The sequence below is a fragment of the Microcebus murinus genome, chromosome 8, assembly GCF_040939455.1.
Source record: "Microcebus murinus isolate Inina chromosome 8, M.murinus_Inina_mat1.0, whole genome shotgun sequence".
NCBI lineage: Eukaryota > Metazoa > Chordata > Mammalia > Primates > Cheirogaleidae > Microcebus > Microcebus murinus.
This window is the reverse complement of record NC_134111.1, coordinates 20,281,450-20,303,905: the sequence shown is the minus strand read 5'-3', so window position 1 is coordinate 20,303,905 and position 22,456 is coordinate 20,281,450. Positions and strand designations below refer to the sequence as shown.

The following is a 22,456-nucleotide window of genomic DNA, read 5'->3' as shown; positions in this document are numbered from 1 at the left end:
CTAAGACTCAATGACAATCACAGCAACAACAAAAATAAATAAATGGGATTTGATTAAACTGAAAAGCTTCTGCATAGCTAAGGAAACAATCAACAGGGCAAACAGACAACCTACAGAATAGGGGGAAGTATTTGCAAGCTATACTTCTATTAAAGAGCTAATACCCAGAATCTACAAAAAACTCAAGCAAATCATTAAGAAAAGATAAAAACAACCCCATTACAAAGTGGGCAAAACACCTGAACAGAAGCTTTTTAAAAGAAGATAGAAAAATGGTCAATAAACATGAAAAAATGGTCAATGTGACTAATCATCAGGGAACTGCAAATTAAAACCACAATGAGATATCATCTACCCCTTTTAGAATGGCTTTTATAAAAAAGTTCAAAACAACAGATGTTGGCGTGGATACAGAGAAAGGAAGACTTATACACTATTGGTGGGACTGCAAATTAGTACAACCTCTATGGAAAACGTCATGGAGATTCCTCAAAGAACTAAACCTATCATTCTATCCAACAATCCCACTATAGGGTATCTTCTCAAATGATAAAAAAGTCCTTTTATCAAAAAGACACCTGCACTTTGGAATCATCTCAAGTGCAAATCATTTCATGAGTGGATTAACAAAATGCGGTATATGTATACCATGGAGTACTACTCAGCCATAAAAAGGATGTATTAATAATGCCTTTTGAAAAAATTTGGATGAAACTGGAGACCATTATCCTAAGTGAATTATCCCAAGAATGGAAAAACAAACACCACATGTACTTGCTATTAAACTGGAAACAAATTAAATAATTGTCCTGAGATCATCTAACAGGTGAGTAGCAGAGTTGAAATTCCAAACTGTCTGACTCTAGGTCTCATGTTTTTAAACCTCTGTACTTCACTTATTGCACCACACTCAACACATAACACTTCTGCGACCAGAAGAGCAGATCTTTCCTTGTACCAAGCAATTCTCCAACACAACCTGGATGTCCTACAGATTAACTCAGTTTTCACTCTGTCTGGAGTTAACATCAGATCCCGTAGGTTAAGGGCTCAGTTCCGCAAGAATGCCCCTCACTTCAGATGCCAATCATAACCCCCAGGTTGTCTTCTGTGCTTCAGACCCATGGATATAAATTGGGGTTCCTACAACACCCTACTCGGGTTCCATAATTTGCTAGGACATCTAACGAACTCAGGGAAACACTTGACTTATGCTTACTGGTTTATTATAAAAGATAATACAAAGAAGACAGATAAACAGTATGGGGAATGGGGGATGGAGCTGCTATGCCCTTTCTAGGGTATTCCACCCTCCAGATACCTCCACATGTTCAGTAACCCAGAAGCTCTCTGAACCCCATAGTTAAGTAATTTTTATGAAGACTTCATTATGTAGGCATGTCCAATTATTAACTCAATTCCCACCTCTGTCTTCTGTCTTCTTTCCATGGAATGAGAACTGGGGCTGAAAGTTCCAAACTTCTTTTTTTTTTTTTTTTTTTTTTTTTGAGACAGAGTTTCCACTTTGTTGCCCAGGCTAGAGTGAGTGCCCTGGCGTCAGCCTAACTCACAGCAACCTCAAACTCCTGGGCTCAAGCAATCCTTCTGCTTCAGCCTCTTGAGTAGCTGGGACTACAAGCATACGCCACCATGCCCGGCTAATTTTTTCTATATATATATTAGTTAGCCAATTAATTACTTTCTATTTATAGTAGAGACGAGGTCTCGCTCTTGCTCAGGCTGGTTTCGAACTCCTGACCTCGAGCAATCCGCCTGCCTCAGCCTCCCAGAGTGCTAGGATTACAGGCGTGAGTCTCCAAGCCTGGCCTGAAAGTTCCAAACTTCTAATCATGGCTTGGTCTTTCTGGTGACCAACTCCCATATAGGAGCCCACCAAGAGCTGCCTCATTAGAAGAAAAGATGCTTCTATCACCCAGGAAATTCTAAGGGATTTAGGACCTGTGTCAGGAACCAGAATCAAAGACCAAATATTAGAACAAAAGATTCTCCTAGCAACCCTATAGCTCTGGAAATGACAAGGTTTTTAGGAGCTCTGGCCAGGAACCAGGGACAAAAAAAAAAAAAAAATCAAAAAAATATTTCTTATTATAAATCACAGTATCACACAAAGAAAAGTAATACAAAACTGATCTCTGTTACTAAATTGCATGTATATTAGCACAATTCAAAAATCATTTGTTAATATTAGAAGTAGTCGGTATTAGAAGTTTTAAATATCTGCTGTAGCTAATACAAGCTGTCATTGCCCTCTAATTAAACAGCCACCTGGTTTCTAGAGGTAACCAGTTGTATCACTTGATAAAATTTATATTTGCCTAATTGTGGTAGTGATTAAAAAGACAAAAGAAAAGAAGAAATGAAGGAAGGAGGAAAGGAGGGAGAGGGAGAGAGGAAGAAAAAGGAAGGAAATACTTTGCTGTATTCTAACCCTGCGTGAATGCTGTTATCCATTCTGAACTCGCTTTGTAATTTCCTTCTGTTCAATGGATTACTTAGCTGCATAAGTCAAAACATTCACCCCACATACCAAGAGCATTATAAATGGGGTTTCTCGTTCCAAAACTGATTAATAGACACACTCTATATTCTTCTAAGAGGCTGAATTTTTTTAAAACTCTAGGATAAAGGTTTTATATGTCACTATTCTCATTTCCACGTTACTTACATATTTTCTAAATCACCCTTCATTTCAAACAACCATTATACTAGATGGTTGGTGTTCAAGGAAAGACATCATTGTTAGTTTTGTAAATCTTGACAACTTACATATAAAATGGTTCTTTCGAAATGTTGCTATTATGTCTAGAGCTGATGCTAATCCAATGTTATATAAATGAAAAAATAACAGTTTTTTTAATTATTATTTAACTTGATGGAGTTGCAGCTCTAGAATATTTACAAGGTAGTTTTTGTTTGTAGTATATGAAGTCACATTATATATTGACCTGAACTCATTTTGTATTGATAAGTTGAAGACTATCCAGGAGATTTGTTTTCTATTTGTCTTGAGAAATTAAAATCTCCCGAGAAATCTCTAGGTTGGCTGTATCACATTCAGGCACAACCAAATAGTGTTATTCTGTCATGGAGTACATGGCCCCATATTAAGTTATGGCAATCGTCTTTCAGCAATGTGTCACTTGACTTAAACATAAATATTCCAGGATAGGAAGGGCTGTGTTTCTCTCCCTCATGACAATGACCTGTTAAGAGATAAGCAATATGATATTTGGTTGACGTGGCTTAACACCTCTAGTGTGTCACTGGGCCATACCTCGGTCATCCTGGCAGATGGCCTTCAATATGCGATGTCCCAGGCCACATTTTCCGTGATCAGGGATACAGATCCCTTCTGATGCCAGCCACCGGTAGCATATTGGATCCTCACAAGGAACTGACTCCACCAAATGAGGACAGTGCCCCGCAGGCCCCGTGGATTCCATGAGGACATGGCGCTGCCGGGATCTAAATCCTAAAGGAAAAGATAACAAGAGTCACCATTCTTGGCCACTAAAGGGAAAAAAAAGTAACAGGTGGGTAAGAGATGAAAGTTTTATCTGAGTTTGAATTGCTCTAAAGCATGTATTATTTTGATGTGTTTTATTTTGTGTGAAGTGAAGGCATGAGAAGTAGAAAATAAGAAATAAAATGGGAAAAATGAGGGCAGGAAATATGGCTTCCAAGAGTTTACAACCTAGGGTTTGGAGGCCAAACATAATTAAATGGAATAGTAAGTTGTATAAGTCCAATGGTATCAATAAACCAGTAAAAATACATGAAGACCTACAGAAATGGCCTAAGCATAAATAGGCATTTTTCTTTTGCCGTTATTTTTTTGACATTCTTGTTTCACTGCACTAAGTTGAAAATACATCTACACTTTGGTATATTCTTGATGCCTGACAGTTCACAGCTTCCTACTCTGAGATTTCCCTCCATCGCTTCACTGAGACTTACACATCAGCCTGCCCTATAAAGGCAATATCTTTTGGACTTCATTCTCCACCCTGGCTAGACATGGGCCCCTGGTCTGTTATTTCATTAAAAATATATTTACTGTGGGACTAAAGCCCCAAAGTCCCATCAGCCAGAGACCATAATAAGCACATAAATGGGTCTTACATGCTATGGGCCTACAGTGTCACAAACGCAAATGAACAGGAGTCCAGCAGGTAGACATCCAGGGCAATGGGCCAACCACTGACTGTAGGGGGTCGGTGGTGAAAGGTGGGCTTGCTCTGAAATGCTTGGCTGCTCTTCAGCTTCCACTGACATTTGCCATGAGAGAACATGGACCCCTGTTAACAGACTTTCCAATTTGGTCTAAGAAACAAGAAATCTAAGTTGTGTTTTGTTTTTTATATAAAATCTATTTTTAAATGATAGAAACTCATTTATGTTTCTAAAAAACCAAATGACCTAAAATAGAACCAGATTAAACTCTTTAGTCTGGGTTCCCAATTTCTGGCCCTTACGACATACCATTTCTAAAGGCTATGTCTACCTCCTATGGATCTCATCTCTTATCTCCCATTGTTTATACTCCAAATGCAATCAACAGATTTATTTCCTTTAAGTATTTTTTTTTTATTAATGAAACCAATATTTTTGCATGAGTAAGATTTTAAGGAATTATTATTCATTTATCCCTTGGACTGAGTAAAGAAAAGGAGAGACTTTGATAGGAGAGTAGAGCGTTCAATTGCCAGAATGAGAGTTCTATACCCACTATCGCTCCCACAGGAGAGAGGAGAAGAACAAGTTAGGGAACATGAGAGATAACATCTCTCTTACAGTTTTGCCACTGATGATAACAACACAAAAGGTTACACACCTCAAAGTGGAGCTGGAAAAAGACTGGCTCCTCTTAAGGGGCACAGCCAAGGAGCCTAGGACACAATGGACTCATGGTTTCTGGACACAAGAGCAAGCTGAGCTTGCTTAGAATAGTTCAGGGATGGGCAAATATTTTATATTAACGGTCTTACATGCTTTATTCGTGTTTTCTTGGTCTAGGGTAAACCACAGACTTCCTTTAAAAGAGACTCTTAGACTCTTACTGTAAGGATCAGATACTTATAGGAAGGCATCATTCTTCCCAGGGACTGCACTCTCATGGTATCAGGAATGTTAAGGTCAGGGGCAATTTAAAAAAAAGAAAGAAAAAGGATGGCTTCAGCCCTGCTTCATACCTCCAAGTCTACATCATTAACTAGTCAAATTTCACAGAAAGGAGGGCTCAGATCTCTTTCTGGCCACCTCAGAAGCGAGACAGAGAACAAACAGGGCTCTAAACTACACTTGATGAACACCAAACTACAATGACCTCTGAGTTCTCACTGCTGCACAACTTAAATAGCCTCTATTGTTACATGTAATATCTGTATGCTGCTTATTTATCGTCTTACGTTTGTGCTTGTTGAGATTTTATCTTTAAGCAAGATGTGGGATGGATCCCCATGATTTACATTGTTTGACAACCCCACTCACAGTTAAGCACAGAAACTTAGCAGTCTTTACCAAAGGATTCTGGGTGTTCCCTTACCTGGAGGTTAATGCCATTGAGGGGTATGCACAGTTTCCCTCCGTAAATCAAGTTGCATCCATCTGGCCATAAATCTATAGATTACATCTCCTCAATCAATAAATTCTTTCAGTCTTTCATTTGTAGTGCCCTTGTCCTGACTCCAACAGGGATCAAATCATACCACAAGCTCAGCATAAAACAAAAATCTTGCATTCTCTTGCTAGCACTTAACTTTAATCACGCATTTGGCATTGATGCCTGCAATAGGCATCAGGCTTCCTCCAGGTGCTTCTGTTTGGAAAGATATACAACAGCCAAGTCCACGGTGGCTGGGCCAGCCAACCACTCACCCTCACTTACTGAATTCCGTATTAATCAGAGAGTATCATTCCAAAAGCATTAACCACCATGTGCACACCACTGTCCTATACTGTGGGAAGCCACATGAGGAAGGGAAAGCACACATGTCCCCTTCTCAGAACGTATAACCCAGCAAAGGAAAAAGGCACATTGGTTAACCAAGGATCTACCTTTACCAAGACAGGGACAGCCACTTTATTTTTACTATTCTAAATTAATAAATCCTCAAAACATTTTCAAAAGTTACTATTCCCATTTTACATATGTGAAAATGAAGATGGCACTTTATTATTTTTCCAAAAGCACATCACTGATTAAATCGATGGATGTAAAAATCAGCAGAGGTCTGATAGAGTCACTGCTTCCTCTCAAGAAAGGATTAAAGGCAGCCCCTGTGTATGTTGCACTTAAGCCCCACTTTATAAAGGGTAACTGAAAGGTACCACTTTGATCATCCCCTTAAACTAAAGGTAAACAGAATAGATATTGAAATTTTAGTCACTGCGTAGCAAAAGAGAGTTATAATAATCACTTTCTAGCCATAGATTCAACTCACCTTTAGTGAAACTACTATCTGCAAGGATTCTTTTTTTTTTTCCCCTAGGACCCCAGGAATTATGGTTTAATGTATAATTCTACTGCAGACAATTAGGAAAGAGCAAATAGTGGGTTAGGGAGAGAAAAGGAGAAAGAGCAGATGGCAGCAGAGGGGTCAGTGTTTTTAACTGAATCCATGGAAAAATTAAAGGAGTCTCGGGAGGATTCTTCCAGGCCTGAGAACAGCATTTCTGCAATGTCAGTGAACGGAAGTGCCCACATGAGCTTGCACAGAGCTATCCACAGGCAACGTCGTGTCTTTATGCTGATTCCACTGGGACGGACTTAAGGAATATCCGGCAGGTTAAGCAAAGATGACAGGAGCTTATTCCAGCTTATGAGTCCCATTTGCTCTTCCTCTCTGGCGGCCCTGGATGCTGAGTAACAACTCCGTCAGAGAACCTGAGCAGATTGAAACTTTGCTTCCAACTCTTTAGAAATCAACAACCATTCCTGCAGGGGGAGCATTGTATGGTATTGTTATTAGTTTGCAGCCTGCTGTGAATACAGGAAATAAAAAGACACACCAATGGGGTGACTTCTGCATGAGAACCCCCCATGCTCAGAATGAGAAGTAGGCACAACCCCCTACTTGCCCCAAAACACAGAGACATGGGGGGAAAAAAGAAAAAGAAAAAACTATCTCTTCAAATACATATTATCATCACTAAAGGAAAATGATTTTGTAGACTTCTCATTAAACATGGAGCCTTTCTAGGAGGCAAAGTTGGAAAATGGAAATCTTCCCTGTTAATTATCATGTAATATCAAAAACATGTCAATATTTTCCAACGTTAGCGTGTTATCTAAATTTATTTAAGAACAGAAAACACTGCCTTCAAACAATAATCATGGTTCTCAGTTTCAAAATGTCTTCCTGTATGGAAATGTTTAGGAACTTGGGTGCTATGATTGAAGACAATACAGTATTGGAAAAGGAAAGGAATCCTTGAATTCCTACCAGGTAAGCAGCCAGCTATTGTGATACCACTTAGAGAAGACGGCATCGAATCCCCCCTTAGAGCAACTTATGTGGGCAAGGTTGTTTTTCTAAAATATGTCTGAAAGGGGCAAGGATGGCATAGAAATATGTGTCTACGTATCAAGAAGAATTTTTCAAAAATGCATCACATCTATAAGTAGAGTTTGTCTATTGGATTTTTTTAAGGCCAGTTCTCTTTCATAGACTCTAATTATGAGTGTCTCAAAGATAAAGCAATAAAGGATGAAACCTGATCCAATTTAAATTCCTCTGAAAGGTATTCCAGCTTCACCTGACAAGCACAAACCTGCCCAGCACCGTTCGCCTTGTCTGGCTGTCACCAACGCGATGGAAGGGTGCGAGGATTGTGTGCCCTGTCTGATTTTCTGATGTGTGCTGAGTAGCTGACAGCCACACGCCTTAGATCATGCCTGATTGAAGAGTTTCTAAGTATAAAAATCATGTGAAGACAATTTCCATAATAACTAATTTCTCCTATTGGGTAATAAAACATTTCCTACTTTCCCATTCCTCTCTACTATTTTTTTGTACGTTAACAAAGGGAACATACTGAAGTAATAACACGATAACTGGGAATGACTAACGAGGAGGAAAAAGGAATTATCTCCAACTTTCCACATTTATATTTTGCTGTTGTTTGCTTATTTCCCCCCATTCCTTCACTTTTCTTTGCGTGTGTATGTGTGTCTGTGTATGTGTATATATATATATATATATATATATATATATATATATATATATATATTTTTTTTTTTTTAAGAGTATGAGATATTTAGGAAAGTATAAATGTCCTAGATTTCTGCTAGGGGGTTCAATCAATGTATTTGAGAGTAAGAAATTCAAACGTGAGGATAAACACCCCTGCTTACATCCAGAATTTTGTAATGCTTAATGCACTTGCCTGTGTACCCCAGCCTCCACGGAATCTTAAACTACATTTAGTTTGCGCCAGTCAGTGACTCTGAGGGGATCTCAGACCTCACGCTCATACGTCAGTAGAAATAACAAGATTACTGATCATCATCACAACACGCCTGGACTCCTTGTAGGCACAGAATCATTTCTCTAGAGGGAAAACTCTACTCTTAATTCCTCCCAAGAGGGATTCTAGGTAGGTGGCACTGACAGGTTTTAGCAAGACCTTAAACACCAAAATTCTCTCTGCTCCTGGGAAGCGTTTATAAAATAGCAAACTCCCAGACCTGAATAACAATCATGGAAGCTTACCTTCTCTACTGCCTGTGACTACTTGTTGTGGAGGGTGGGGCCTTGAGCCTCAGTGTGGTCTCTATAAAACAGAGGCTGACTCTTATCGATCCAAACATGCCCCAAATCTCTATGTGAGGCTGTGGAGACGCTACCATCTCAGGTAAGAGGTTCTACTGCCTCCACCCTTTCCTTGGGCCCCATAGGCTGAGCCTCCCTTTACAATATTGTTGTTGGGGGCAAAACACTCCCCTCCCCTATTCTGGTGCTCTTAAGGGTTTCTTGGCACAACCTCCCTCCCTCCCTCCCACAACTCCAACAATTGCAGTCTCCTTTCCCACTTCTTTGATGGAGATGAACTGGCAGTAAGATGTATCTGACACCCAACTCCTGCTCTCCTACTTCGGATCAATGATTTGCTCTCAAGGGTAATGGTTTAGGTAACAGTTCACACTGTCCAGGGTGGTACACAGGGCTGGCTTGCACCTTGGTCCAAACTTCTTTAGGCCCATGGAGGAAATGAACCAAGGAAGCCTAGTGTCTGGAGGCACACTGAAATGAGGAGATAGGAAACCTTGTCCTGGTACAGGCTTGGCCACAACTAAATCAGTGTGGGGGTTTACACAAGTTGCTTTACTTCTTTACACTTGTGTCATTTTATGAAGTACCATATCCTTTATGGAGCCTAACTGCTGACGGCAAGTTGGGTGGTGCATTGGTTTCCTAGGGCTGCTGTAACAAAGTGCCACAAACTGGGCACTTTAGAATTGTATTGCCTGACAGTTGTGTAGGCTGGAATACTGAGACCAAGATGTCTCCAGGGCCATCCTCCCTGTGAAGGCTTCAGGGAAGGATCAGTTGCAGGTCTCTCTCCTAATTTCTGGTGGTGGCTGGCGATCCTTGGCGTTCCTCTTCTTGGAGGGGCATTTCTGCCAATGTCTGCCGCCATCTTCACATAGACTTCTCCTTTTGTCTTCTGCGTCTCAGTGTCCTCACATGGCACCCTCCTCTCTGGGCATGTCTCTGTGTTCAAATCCCTCTTTTCTTATAAGGACATCAGTCACTGGACCAGAGCCTACCCTCATCTAGTGTGACCCCATCTTCACTTAACTACCTCTGCAATGACCCTATTTCCAAGTAACGTTACATTCACAGGCACCAGGGTTAGGATTTGAATGCATCTTTTTGGAGGACACAATGCACACCACCCAACAGGTGGTGTATAATGAATGATAGACTGAGGTGTATTTGCTAGAGTTGACTAGTACTGTAGAGAAATAGGGGCCAATGAGGAGAAAGTCTGGCATAAAAGCAACTTGGGGCAAATGGAGGAGCAGAATGTTGTGAGTTTCCTAGTTGGGTTCCATGGGCCAATTCTGAGTTATATGGAAAAGGAAGACAGAACAAAACTTAAAGGAGCAGTTTTTCACATGAGTTTTGTAAAACTTTGGGCTTAATGGACAAAAGTGCAACACAAAATTGGGAAAAGGAGCATTCTCTGAATTGCTGTAGAGAACCTTTGGCTCAGAAAAAAGAGGACAAAAGCATTTAATAAACATCTATGCCATAAACATCTACTAAGTCTTCCCTCAGAACTGCTTCTACTTTCTTATAGTACCCACCCCTGCTGCCAGTTGGAACAGGTGGTTCGGGGAGGAGCACATGGCACAAAACAGCCAGTAAGATTCAATTCCAGGACTCCTCTTGGAACTATTGGGGAAGACATTTCTGTCTACTTTATGTATTGCCTTAAATGGAACCTAATACAGTGAAAAGTAGGATCAAGAGCTGGAGAGAGAGAATTGGAAAGGGGGACGAAAAATGAGAGAAAGAGACTGACATATTTTGGCCTTTTTCATACTTTTGGATGTGGTCCTATCTTCCCTTCTGTTTTAGCTGTATGTCACCTATGCCCAAAAGTATCCCAAATAATATGAGGTCAACTTGGTCTGGTGTGGGTGCTACAGCTTTGGAGGCAGCACTTCATGCACCAACGCTGTGGCAGCCTGGACAGCCACAGCCACGGTGACTGGGAGCCTCTGTCCAACCTCATGTGATTTTCCAGACAGTGACATAAACAGGAGTGGCACAGGTGGAACATAAGAGGACTGGTTCTAAGAACATGTAGGCCACCCTGAGCGTCTCATAGGCAAGGACAAGCAACTTCCGAGGTCTGATTATACATGTGTGGATCACAAGACTGTGGGTATTAGTTTTAATGGGAACTTATCTGTGTCCATAAACTGAAGAGGCCTGGGGGACAGGAGCTCTGGTTACACTGTATAAGAGAACTGCACAAGCGCCACCCCATCCTCCCCGGTCTCCGCTGAGATCCAGATTTCTGATTTAGTAAAAGACTGAAAGTTAGTTTCTTCCTGGCCTGAGACTCAACACACATCTTCCTTTCTACCTTAGAACAAGGGTCAGAATAAAAGCCCAGGGACATGGGTGTGTGACCCCATGTGTGTATACGAGCACTCTGGGGATTACTGAAATGTGGGTTTTCAGATGGATGTGGCGTTAAGCTGTGAGCAGAGTGCTGGGCACGACAGCATGGTGGCATCGAGCGCTTGGCCATGTATTCTTTCTCTGCATGCAGTAACTAGGATTATCGCTCGGCAAATACAACCTTGCTTCCAGAATATCCCTGGGTTTCATTTCTCTTGGTAAAGAAAATATTTCCTTTTGGCACTGTTATTTAAGGGAACACAATATCAGGAGAAACTAAAGGGTCAATGAAAGAGAAGACAAGATATCACTGGAAATAAACTTTTGAAGATGAAAATGTGCATCTTCACCGCAAACCAAAGAAAACAAGGCCACAGAGGCCTACAAAATTAAACAGGAATAATAAGGCTGAAGATTTTTCTTTAGGCCTGCCGAGGACAACATCAAAAAGTAAACAATACACATAACGTCCCTTGTAAAAATCAAAAACATAACATCAGATGTTAAATGTGGAAATCTACAAATAAATAGGTATGCAAAAACAGTTGCATTCTGGTGTGATCGTAGAAATCGTGTCTAATTTCCGCAGTATAGCCATTATATATAAAAGCACTAAGCTATGCCAAATAGAGTAATAGTCACTTCATTAGCTACGAGCCTAACTTAAAGGCTAATCAAGGTCGAATCCTGCGCTCCACAGGAATGTCCCCAGTTGCCTCCCTAACAAACGAATACTGTCAGGCTTGAGCTGCTTATCTAAATTTCACAAACAAATATTGTCTTAAGGAGGCTTAATCAGCGACTTAGCAACCAGAATAAATGTTTGTACACTGGAAGCAAACGAAGAGCACACAAACAGGGCACTCACCTTTTCTCCCCTGAGGATCACGGCAGTTTTCGTGGACGCACGGGCCCCACGCGGACCAGGACGACACTATGCAGTCGGTAGAGCAAGGGACGTTACAGAGCTGAGAGGCTGCAGGGGCAGGTCCCACGCACAATGTCTGTTCCACAGGTCTAGAGACTGAAGGACACAGAGAAAATGGCCCGTGTCATCCTTAGCATTGTTTCTGTCTTTATTTGCATGTCTCCTTTGCCCACACCAGCTTTATGGATAAGATATTTCACTTGTATGCAAGTGAAATATCAACACCCCTTACTATGCATTGCTTGGCTCCACACCGTTAGTATTTTGGGTGAGGAAAGGCAAAGAAGACAGAGGCAAAGGGCAGGTACTTAAAATTCCTGCTTCGCCGAAGTATTCCCTGGGAATCCTAGAACTGGAAATATCACAGATACAAATTATCTAGAGTTACGACTTTTTTGAAAAAAAATTAAACGGCTTTGTGAAGTTTCAAGATGAGTCTATCTCGACTGTATAAATGACTAGGTCACTGTGAAAAAATCAAAATCGAACCCCTGAGGTGGAGTGTTTAACATAAGCAATCTGCTGCTGTGGCTCCCTGGAGGGGCGGAGCTGGCGGAGATGCAGAAGAAAAATGGTTCTTAGAGTGGGGAGAAAATTCAGGATCTGTGACCGCAGAACCGGCCCCTGGAAATCAGTCTCATTAGGGACGCCATCCAGAGGCCCAAGGCTCCGCCTGGAGATGACAAAACTAGCAGCTCCCTACTCTTTCTGGCGTGCACCTGCACTCAAAAGTGGGGTCAGGGCGGGGTCACTTCAGGAGGCAGCAAGTGTCTCCCCATCAGTGACATGCACCAAGTGTCCTCTGTGTGCACACCCATTCTGAGCACCCCGAGATGACACAGACGAAGGAGAAGACAAAATCCTGACCTTGTGGAGATTACAACATACTAGGAGTTAGGACAGCAATACTTAAAAATGACACACTCAATGAACAGCCAAATGCATAACTAACTCCTGTTGCACAGAGTGACTCCATATTCAGAAGGCTTTGGAGCAATCCAGAGTTTTTGATCAAATGGTTAAAGTCCAGAAGATACCATCTTACAGACTAGCTTGTACTATTGTCTAAATATTTCCTATATATTGTTCCCATCCAGCTGAGCGGATTAGGAATGCCTCCCTGGTGGAGACTTGTGTGAAAGGAGGTGAATCATACCATCCACTTTGCTTCCCCACCCTCAACAAATGTGTAAGGGTCAAATCTGGTAAAGGCGACAGTCACTCGCAGCTCTGACCAGCAGAACTTTGAACACAAACAAAAACAACAGCAAAATCAAAAAATGTTGTCATGACAAAGTCATAACCCATGGGGGGAAAACGTGTTTCTAATGAACAATGAGGCAGCTTGAGCTGCTTATGGGGGGGGAAGAGAAAAAGAGAGCGTGAAAGAAAATAATAATAATAATGTTTTATTTACAATTAATTCTGTTCCAGTTTACCAAAAGGATTTGACCTGTCTTAAAATAGGCAAGGGCAAAGCAAGATTGCCAACATAAATATTAAATTTTGCAAGCCATGCAGAGGGGGACAGAGAAAGAAAGAGAGAACAGATATTAAGGGAAAGCATAGGGGTTGCCCAGGGAGGCTAAGGACAGGATGTGAAAACAAAGATTGTGCTAGAAATGACAAGAGTGGCATGAGGAGCTGGAGTGACCAGAACTGGGGATGTGCATATGAACTGATGAACCATCCATAAAGAAGGACCTGAACAATGGGGAGGGTTTTGTGACCCGGTCCCCAGGAGTAAAGAAGACAAGGCACACAAGACAGCCACTCCTTGAGCAAAGTGTGCATTCACTCCAAACCTCTGCGCATCCATCTAAATCAGGCACTCTTGGGAGGTGTCTGGTTACAAGGAGCTCTCAGTCTAAAAGGGTAAGTCAAGTAGCATATTAACAGGGTTGATGGAAAGAGGTGTGTCAGAGCTCCATATGGGTAGAAAGCTGCATAACTGGATGTCTTAAGGCAAAAGTGAGTCTCGGTCTGGTCCCATACCGTATGTTCTCACAAACTCTAACTTCAGTTCTAGAAACTAAACCTTGATAATGATGGAGTGTGATATGTAAGCTGGTTAATCTAGTTATTTATTAAATATTTATATTGCATATAATATATATGCAATATATATATAATATGCAATATATATAATACATATATGCAATATATATTGCATATTATAACCATCTTATAAACATTAATATATTTAGCCTGCATAATTTGCCTTTCAGATATGTGTTATTATTATCTCTAGTTTTAAAAGGAGAAAACTGAGGCACAGAAATGTTCGCTCCTATAACCACATCCCCAGCTAGTAAGTAGTGGGCCTGGGATTTGGATCCAGGCAGTCTGGCTCTGGAGTCTTTCCTCTTAAACACAGCCCTACCTGGTCTCCTTACTAGTCATCCAACCTATATTACACCCATACCACGTGCAGGGCACTTCTCTGGGTAATCTCAGACCCAGGCAGTTCTCTCCTTTTTCTTTCTTGTAGTTCTCAAGAATACCTATAGAATGAGCTAGAAATGCAACATCCTGAGATCAAATGGAAGCTGGCCCAAACAGCCAAGGCACCATTCCAGCCCCTCCAAACAAGATGCCCTTCAACACTTTAGCCCAGCATGTCACATTTCCCTCAAGGTATATCACTCAGGGTGAGCCATTTTCCGGGGTTCCTCATCTGTGGTGCAAGTGGGGTGTGCACAGCAGAAACCCCCACCTGCCCTGGGCAGCCTTCTGTGCTTTGGTGGGACCAGCTCACAACGCATCCCAGGCTTCTGTTGTCCCATACAGCCTATCTGTAAGTAATAAATGTGCTCCATGTAACTTGCTCTCCTGTCTCCCTGGATCCAGACTGGTTGGTAACTGGTGCACAGGAACCACGTGTCAACACTGTGCCAGGTGCTGAAGCCACAACAGCAAGTAAAACACACAAGGTCTCTGCCCTCATGGAGTCCATACTCCCGCGCAAGTTGACACTAATCATAGACGAGTCCACGAGCCTTAACAAGACTAGAAAGCCACACTGCTGTCCCTTGTCCCTTGCCATGACAGTCTCCCCTCCAACATGACACAGACTTGAGAGCCTGGCGACCAGTGCTCAGAAGATACCCCAAACCTCTCAGCCCCATGACACAGCAGACAGCTGCTGCCACAACCTCCCTGCTTGGTGTTGCACCCTGCAGTTAAAACTACCGGCCCCACCAGCGCAACTCCCAGGCACACAATGGCTCTCATGGAAGCTCATCTGATGCCCCCAGGATGCCTGTGCAGAAAAGGATTCCAGGTGGCAGTGCAGCTAGAAAGAGACTGGGGGACGTGTCCTGAAGTGGCATTCGTCAAGGACACTGTTTCGACAAAGGTATTATGCTTATTTGGCTTATTTTTGGAGGACTTCTGAAGATTACTAGGGTTGTGGGGTTAAGTCCCTCGAGGTCCCCTTTGATAAATACTTAACTGTCAATTAGCTGACTGGTGAACATCAGAACTAATGGTACTCCTCAGACTGGAAAGTAGGAAGGACATGGTTTGTGGGAAATGAGCAGGGAGAGACTTCTCTGGGGACTACTAAGTGACATATTGGCAACCCAGGGGTAGGAGAGAGACCATTTGTCAGAGCAGTCACGTCTCCGCTGCACCTGCTGCTTTGATGGACAGTGAATCTTAATCCATATCAATAAATTCTTCCTGTCCCTGGTGACATGTCTAAGACGCTTCACTTAGGCACTGAATCGATGTGCTGGGTCAACCTATCCCTAACACAGACCCTCTACTCCCACCCCAGGCTAAATCGGTTCTAGAAATAAATCATGAGTAAGTCACAAAGCACTTACCAGCTTCAGACCACTTAGTGAGTCACCTTCCTGAGAAGAGTGAGCACAGGATATTTCTACACCTATTGACTGTTAGAGCTAGAGGGAGCTTTAGAGCTAATTTAGCTTATTTCATCAAGTTTACTGAAAAATCAAGCTCCGAAGACTTCAAGTGGTTCATTCAGCCAGTCCAGAGCAGGGCAAGAGCGAGCCTTGTCCCAAGTGGCCAGCTCACCTCCACCTGTCCTTCCTGGTCCTGCTTCCATGGAATGAAAGCATCAGACAGGACAGATGAGGCAATTTGTACCAAGGCTATTTTGTTCATGAATCACAGTGACCAGAACTGGAGGCAGCCAGGGACAGGACAGATCCAAAGTGCCCATAAATCCTACAGTCCCTTTAAATAAATTTAACCCATTAAACCCTTCATACCTTTAGACAAAAAAAAAAAAAAAAAAAAAAAAGAAAATCTTTCCCCTCTTTCCTTGCTAGTGCAAAACTCCAACCACTTCCTCAGACTTTCCCCACCAAAAAAGAAGTAGTGAGATCAAAATTTGTTACACTTCAAATGACTATTTACTTTTTTTGTTTATGATTATTCACCGTGAAATAACATTATCACAGGAGGGAGGTGGTGTGAAGGATTCCCTCAGTCACCTGGAGTTGGAAGGTGTATGCAGTTTACTCTCTGATGAATCCTTGTTTCTCCTCGGCCAAACTCTCTCCATGACGAATAGTAAGAATTGCTGCTTTTCTATTCACCTGCACTCCTTCTTCTGAAACTGCTGCCTGAAACGACTTTATTTGTATGAATTAACGCTGTCTTCCCTAATGCAGTGAGTCCCTGCTCTAATCAGTGCAGGTCTGTACTTGTCTCCAGACGCCTCTTAGACCATGTCACCTTGGAGCCTTCTGCCACTCCTGCCACTCCTGCACTGACCAACTGCCTGACTAGATAAGCTATTATCCAAGGTCTCAGAGGCTGTTCAGATTTTCTAGGCAACAATGTTAGTAGTCCCCGTAGAGATTCCTCATGGCCACGGTGTTAAAGAGTCAAAATAACATACAATTTGGACAAATCCAGATCACGGCATAGCAGCATCTTTCTAAATGCTAACAAATATCACAGTATTATAAGTGATTATATATACACAATACTCATTAATTGGATATTTTGGTGTCTGACCTGGAATTTTTCATTTGCAATATGAAATTATTAAATTGACCTGCGTTACAAGAAATGTTAAAGTCTGCTAGTAACGATTGCAAAGTTGCCTTAAATAATGAATTACCCCATGAACAGAATGTTAATTAACAAGAGGAAAAATATGCAGGGTGAGTTGTATGCTTAATGTTTAAAAAAAAAAAAAAACTGTTCTTAATTCTTGAAATGAACAAAGTTCATGATTTTCCTTAATGACAAGGTGATTTCAGATGAGCATACAAATTCAGTCAAAATGAATTATAATTAAGAAGAAAAATGCCTGCTGTGATCATTAGCATGTGACTGCCATTGTAAAGAAAAATGAGTACCTTCAAATTTTATTCTTTGGAATTAAATCAAGTTGTAATCCAAACTAATTTGAATTAACCCAGAAATAAATTAAGTTGCCAAAGATTCTAATAAGAGTGTATCATTCCCCACATCCACTGATGACCATTTTGTAAGGTGTAAATTTCAATGCTTTTTAACTTTTAAAAAAAGAAATTAAAATGAAATTGCATAATAATAATATTTAATTAATTATAATTAAAAACCATGTATTCTTCTGTAGTTTATAAACAAAGAGTTATATTTGCTTCAAGTAAAAAAGACTTATTACAACCGTCATTGGCACTTTCTTATTTTTTAGTATATCTATCATTGTATGAAAAATCAAGCCATCCTTTCAAAATTCTGAAAGTGTTTGAGGTAATTCTGCCATGGCATAATGGAGCTCACCTTTCCTTTAGGACAGGAAGAAGTATCTTGAAGATGGTAGAGGAATTAGTTACAGATATTGATTTTGTTCTCGGCATTTTCAAGGAGGTAGAGATGAAAAGAAAATAAAGGTAATGCTACTTCCTGGGCTCCCCAAAACCTGGATCATTTTGCCTGCTTTCTATCTTATGGGTACCTAAGTCACCCTAACAATAAAACATTCTCCTTGAGTTTTTAAATAAGATATTTAATTTCCAGTATAACATCAACTTCCATAAAAGAGTTAGATAAAGAAGTTATATTCATTTCAATTTTCCAAATCAAATGCAGGCACTATAAACCCCAAAGGAAATCCTGACTCAAGAACTCAGGACTTCTTCATTCCATGGGCTCTCCAAAAAACAACCATAATAGCAACAGCAATTGTTCAAACTTCATTCAAAACTAATGAAAGAGCCTACTTATGCAAAAATGCTGCTTTCTATATGATTTTTGAGAAACAATATTGCCTCTGACATATTCATTTAGAGAGTACACTGACTTGGCAGAAACTCAATCCACCTACTGCTAAAATAAATAGGTCTCTTCCACAGACTGAAGGAGTCAAATGGTTGAAGGACAAAGATAAATACTATTACAATTTTACCCATAAGGCTATTTTCCTTCAGGAATCTTCATGTATTATTTCTGTTGCCTTTTGCCATTGGGATTCGCAAATTAACTCATTATTCTTTTAACTTAGTGGGTAGAATAAAATCTGTCTTCTAGCACTTACAGGCAGCTTAAAGAATTAAATCACATCTCATCCTGTTATACCTAATAAAGCTTAATTTTAGCCATATTGTGACTCTCTTGGCAAAGTACCGTGCAATACAATTTGGCAGGAGGATATGTGTGTATGTACAGCAGATTTAATATCTAAAAATAATTCCTGCAATTAGAAATAATTATGTGAAATTTGGCCACATATCAAAAAGTTTTCCAGATTTCATTCATTTCATATAGCCAATTAGAAAATGAATACCAACTAGTGATTTTCCTAATGACACAGACTAACAACACTATAGACAAAAATGGAAAAATAATCTTCAGAAGAAAAATGATAGCAAAATAAGTGAAGTATGCATAAAATTTTAGAAAGCAATCAGAATCCATACTAACACTCACATAATTACCAAAAAATAGACGTCAACCCTATATTCAGCTGTTGCTATTATTATATGTTCTATCCTTTGTTCCTTTTTGGAATTTTTTTTTTTCTGATTATTTCTTAGACTTTTGGCTCAGAGCTGAGAGGAGGATATGGAATGAATAACTGTTTTAAGTGACATCTTTTACACTTCGCAGAGTTAAAAGTACCATGATTGAGGAGACAGAAGGGAAAGGAGGTAAGGGAGAGACGGGGAAGTGGTCAGGCAAAGAAAAAAAGTGAAAAGGCAGACAGGCAGGTAAAAGAGTTATCTCCAGAGATGTCAAGGGCAGAAATATACAATGTCAGGGAAGTGCAGCTTTCAAAAGGGTATTATATTAGTCCAGGAGCCCTCCTTGTACTCAGCACTTTGCAACTCAGAATTCATTTTTTCCATAGAAACATTGACAACAGCTAAATGAGAGCAAGTGTTCCCAGGAATGACCACAAATGCCTATTTAACTAACTAATGCTGGTGATAATGGCTAAGACTCATTGAAAACCCACTTGGTTTTATGTACTATGCTAAGCCCTTGAATGTGATTTCTCATTTAATCATACAATCTCTCTGAGGTAGGTACAATTATCATTCCCATTTTATAAAAGAGATAACTGAGGATAAATTACTTGCTTCAAATGACAAGGCTCATAAATGACAAATTTGGGGTATCTTAAAAGCCTGTATTCTTTAATATTATTTTATACATCTATTTATTTTTTTAAATCAACTTTATTGAGATATAATTTATATATAATATAGTGCATTCTAAGAGTTGTTTCTAAGAGTTTTCTGTATTTTAAGAAAGAGAATTCTGTATTTTAAGAAATCTTTTGTCAGCTTTTTTTTCCCCAGAATTATTATGGGAGTACAAACATTTTGGTTACGTATAATGGCTTTGCCTCACCCAAGCCAGGGCTACAAGTGTGCCCTTCCCCCATACAGTGTCCTCCACACCCATTAGTTGTGAGTTTGCCCACCCCAACCCCCTCCCACCTAACCAGCACCCAATGAATATTCCTATCATGTAAACATCTTAGTGTTGATCAGTTAGTACCATTTGATGATGAGTACATGTGGTGCAAGTCACTCCCAAAAGAAATCATTAGATCCTCAGCAACGGATACCAACTTAAATGAAATGATTCAAATGATGGAGGAAGAATTCCAAATATGGATTGTAAGAAATCTCAATGGAATTGAAAAGAAAATAGAAACCCAATGCAAAGAAACCACAAGAACAATGCAGGAAAAATCCTCTAAAGAAATTGAAATATTACAAAAGAACCAAACAGAAATACCAGAAATGAAAGAGGCCTTCAGGGAACTAAAAACCAAGTGGAAACCCTTAAGAATAGGATGGGCCACACAGAGGAAAGAATCTCAGAGCTTGAAGACAATGCCTATGTGCTACACAATGATTTTTTTATTTACAAGAAAAATTAAGACAGAAAAAACATCTGCTATTGTAGTAATAATTAATTAGGAAAAAATAACTGAACTTCATGTCTACTTTCAAAAAATACCTGAAATGAGGCAGGGTGCAGTGGCTCATGGTATAATCCTAGCACTCTTGTAGGCCAAGATGGGAGGATCACTTGAAGTCAGGTATTCAAGACCAGCCTGAGCAAGAGGGAGACCCTTATGGGTACAGTGAACACTATTTAGGTGATGGGCACACTTATAGCTGTGACTTAACTATTACAAAAGTAATCCATGTAACCAAAAACATGGTTGTACAAAACATGGTTTGTACCCCCTAAATATTTTGAAAGAAAAAAGAATGCAAAAATTATCTGGGGGTGGTGGTGAGCCGATCTCCTATAGGCCCAGCTTCTTGGGATGCTGAGGCAGGATGATTGCTTAAGGCCAGGAGTTTGGGGTTGCAGTGAGCTATGGTGATGCCACTGCACTCTAGCCTAGGCAATAGAGTGAGACTTTGTCTCAAAAAAAAATTGAAAAGAGATAAAATAGAAAAAATAGTTTTAAAAATATCACCAAAATCTAAACCTCAGAAAAGGTATAACTGATGTTAAAGGAAGAGAAGGAGCCAGGTGAGTATTTTTGTGGTAATTCTGAAAGGTACTTACAATTATTTATAAAGGTTTGAGAGAGTGAATGAAATTCTTTTATAATAACTATTTTCATTTTAAAATTTAGTTTAAGGGCCATTCCTATACATGTACAAAGAATTCATTATAAGCAACTGAACTCCTTAAGTTTTAATTAAAGTGCAAAGAATGACCAAAGAAACCATTAAGATAGCTTTGAACTGGGGAAGGAGCAGCAACTGGATGCAAAGCTCCATCTCCACCAGGTACAAATAAAGTCATGTGCCAAATGACAGACTGCATATATGATGGTGATCCCATAAGAATATAAAGGAGCATTCTCCCCTGCCCTCCCCCAAAAATAAAGGAGCTGAAAAATTCCTATTGCCTGTTAACATCACAGCCATTGCAATGTCACAGCACAATGCATTGCTCACATGTTTTTGGTGTGATGCTCGTAAACAAACTTACTCTGCTGCCAGGCATATAAAAGTGTAGCACACACAATTATTATGTATAGTAAATAACAGTTTGTAATGATAATAAATGCCTATGTCACTAACCAGTGACCATACTATAACCATACTACGTCACTGGTTAGTGTATGCACTATACTATATTGTTTTATTTTACAGTGTATTCTTTCTACTTATATATATAAAAAGAACTGTAAAACAGCCTCAGACAGGTCCTTCAGGAGGTAATTCCAGAAGTCATTGTTATCATAGGAGTTGACAGGTCCATACCTGTTATTGCCCCTGAAGACTTTCCAGTGGGCCAAGATATGAACATGGAAGACACTGATATTCATGATCCTGACCCTGTGTAGGCATAGGCTGACATTTGTGTGTTAGCGTCTTAGTTTTTAACAATAAAAAACTTTAAAAAGTTAAAAAATATTTAAATTCAAAAATATAAAAATCTTACAGAATTAGGATATAAAGAAAAACAATATTTTTGTACAGCTATACAATGTGTTTAGGTTTTAAGCTAAGTGTTAGGAAGAAGAAATCAAAAACTCAAAAAAATTAAAGTTTATGATGTGAAAATTTTATAGTAAACTAGGGTTAACTTATTATTGAAGAAATAAAAATATTATTTTTATAACTTTAATGTAACCTAAAAGTAACAGTGTTCATAAAGTCTACAGTAGTGTACAGTAATGTCCTAGGCCTTGACATTCACTCACCACTCACTCACTGACTCACCTAGCATAACTTCCAGTCCTGCAAACTCTATTCATGGTAAGTGAACTATACAGGTGTACTATTTTTTTTTATCTGTTATGACATTTTTTGATGTATGTTTAGATACATAAATACTTACCACTGTGTTACAGCTGCCTACAGTATTCAGCAGAGCAATATGTTGTACAGGTTTGCAGCCTAGGAGCAATAGG

At 40.0% G+C, this 22,456-nt stretch overlaps 1 protein-coding gene across 1 annotated transcript in view; it reads right to left on the bottom strand.

Moving 5' to 3' along the window:
• THSD7B (thrombospondin type 1 domain containing 7B) overlaps positions 1–22,456 on the bottom strand; it is an 852,814-nt gene that overhangs the window by 461,674 nt on the left and 368,684 nt on the right. The window contains exons 6-7 of the mRNA XM_076005495.1: positions 12,031–12,186; positions 3,296–3,493 (exon numbers count right to left, since the gene is read on the bottom strand). Coding sequence (XP_075861610.1) covers positions 3,296–3,493; positions 12,031–12,186 — 354 coding nt within the window. The remainder of the gene's footprint in view (positions 1–3,295; positions 3,494–12,030; positions 12,187–22,456) is intronic.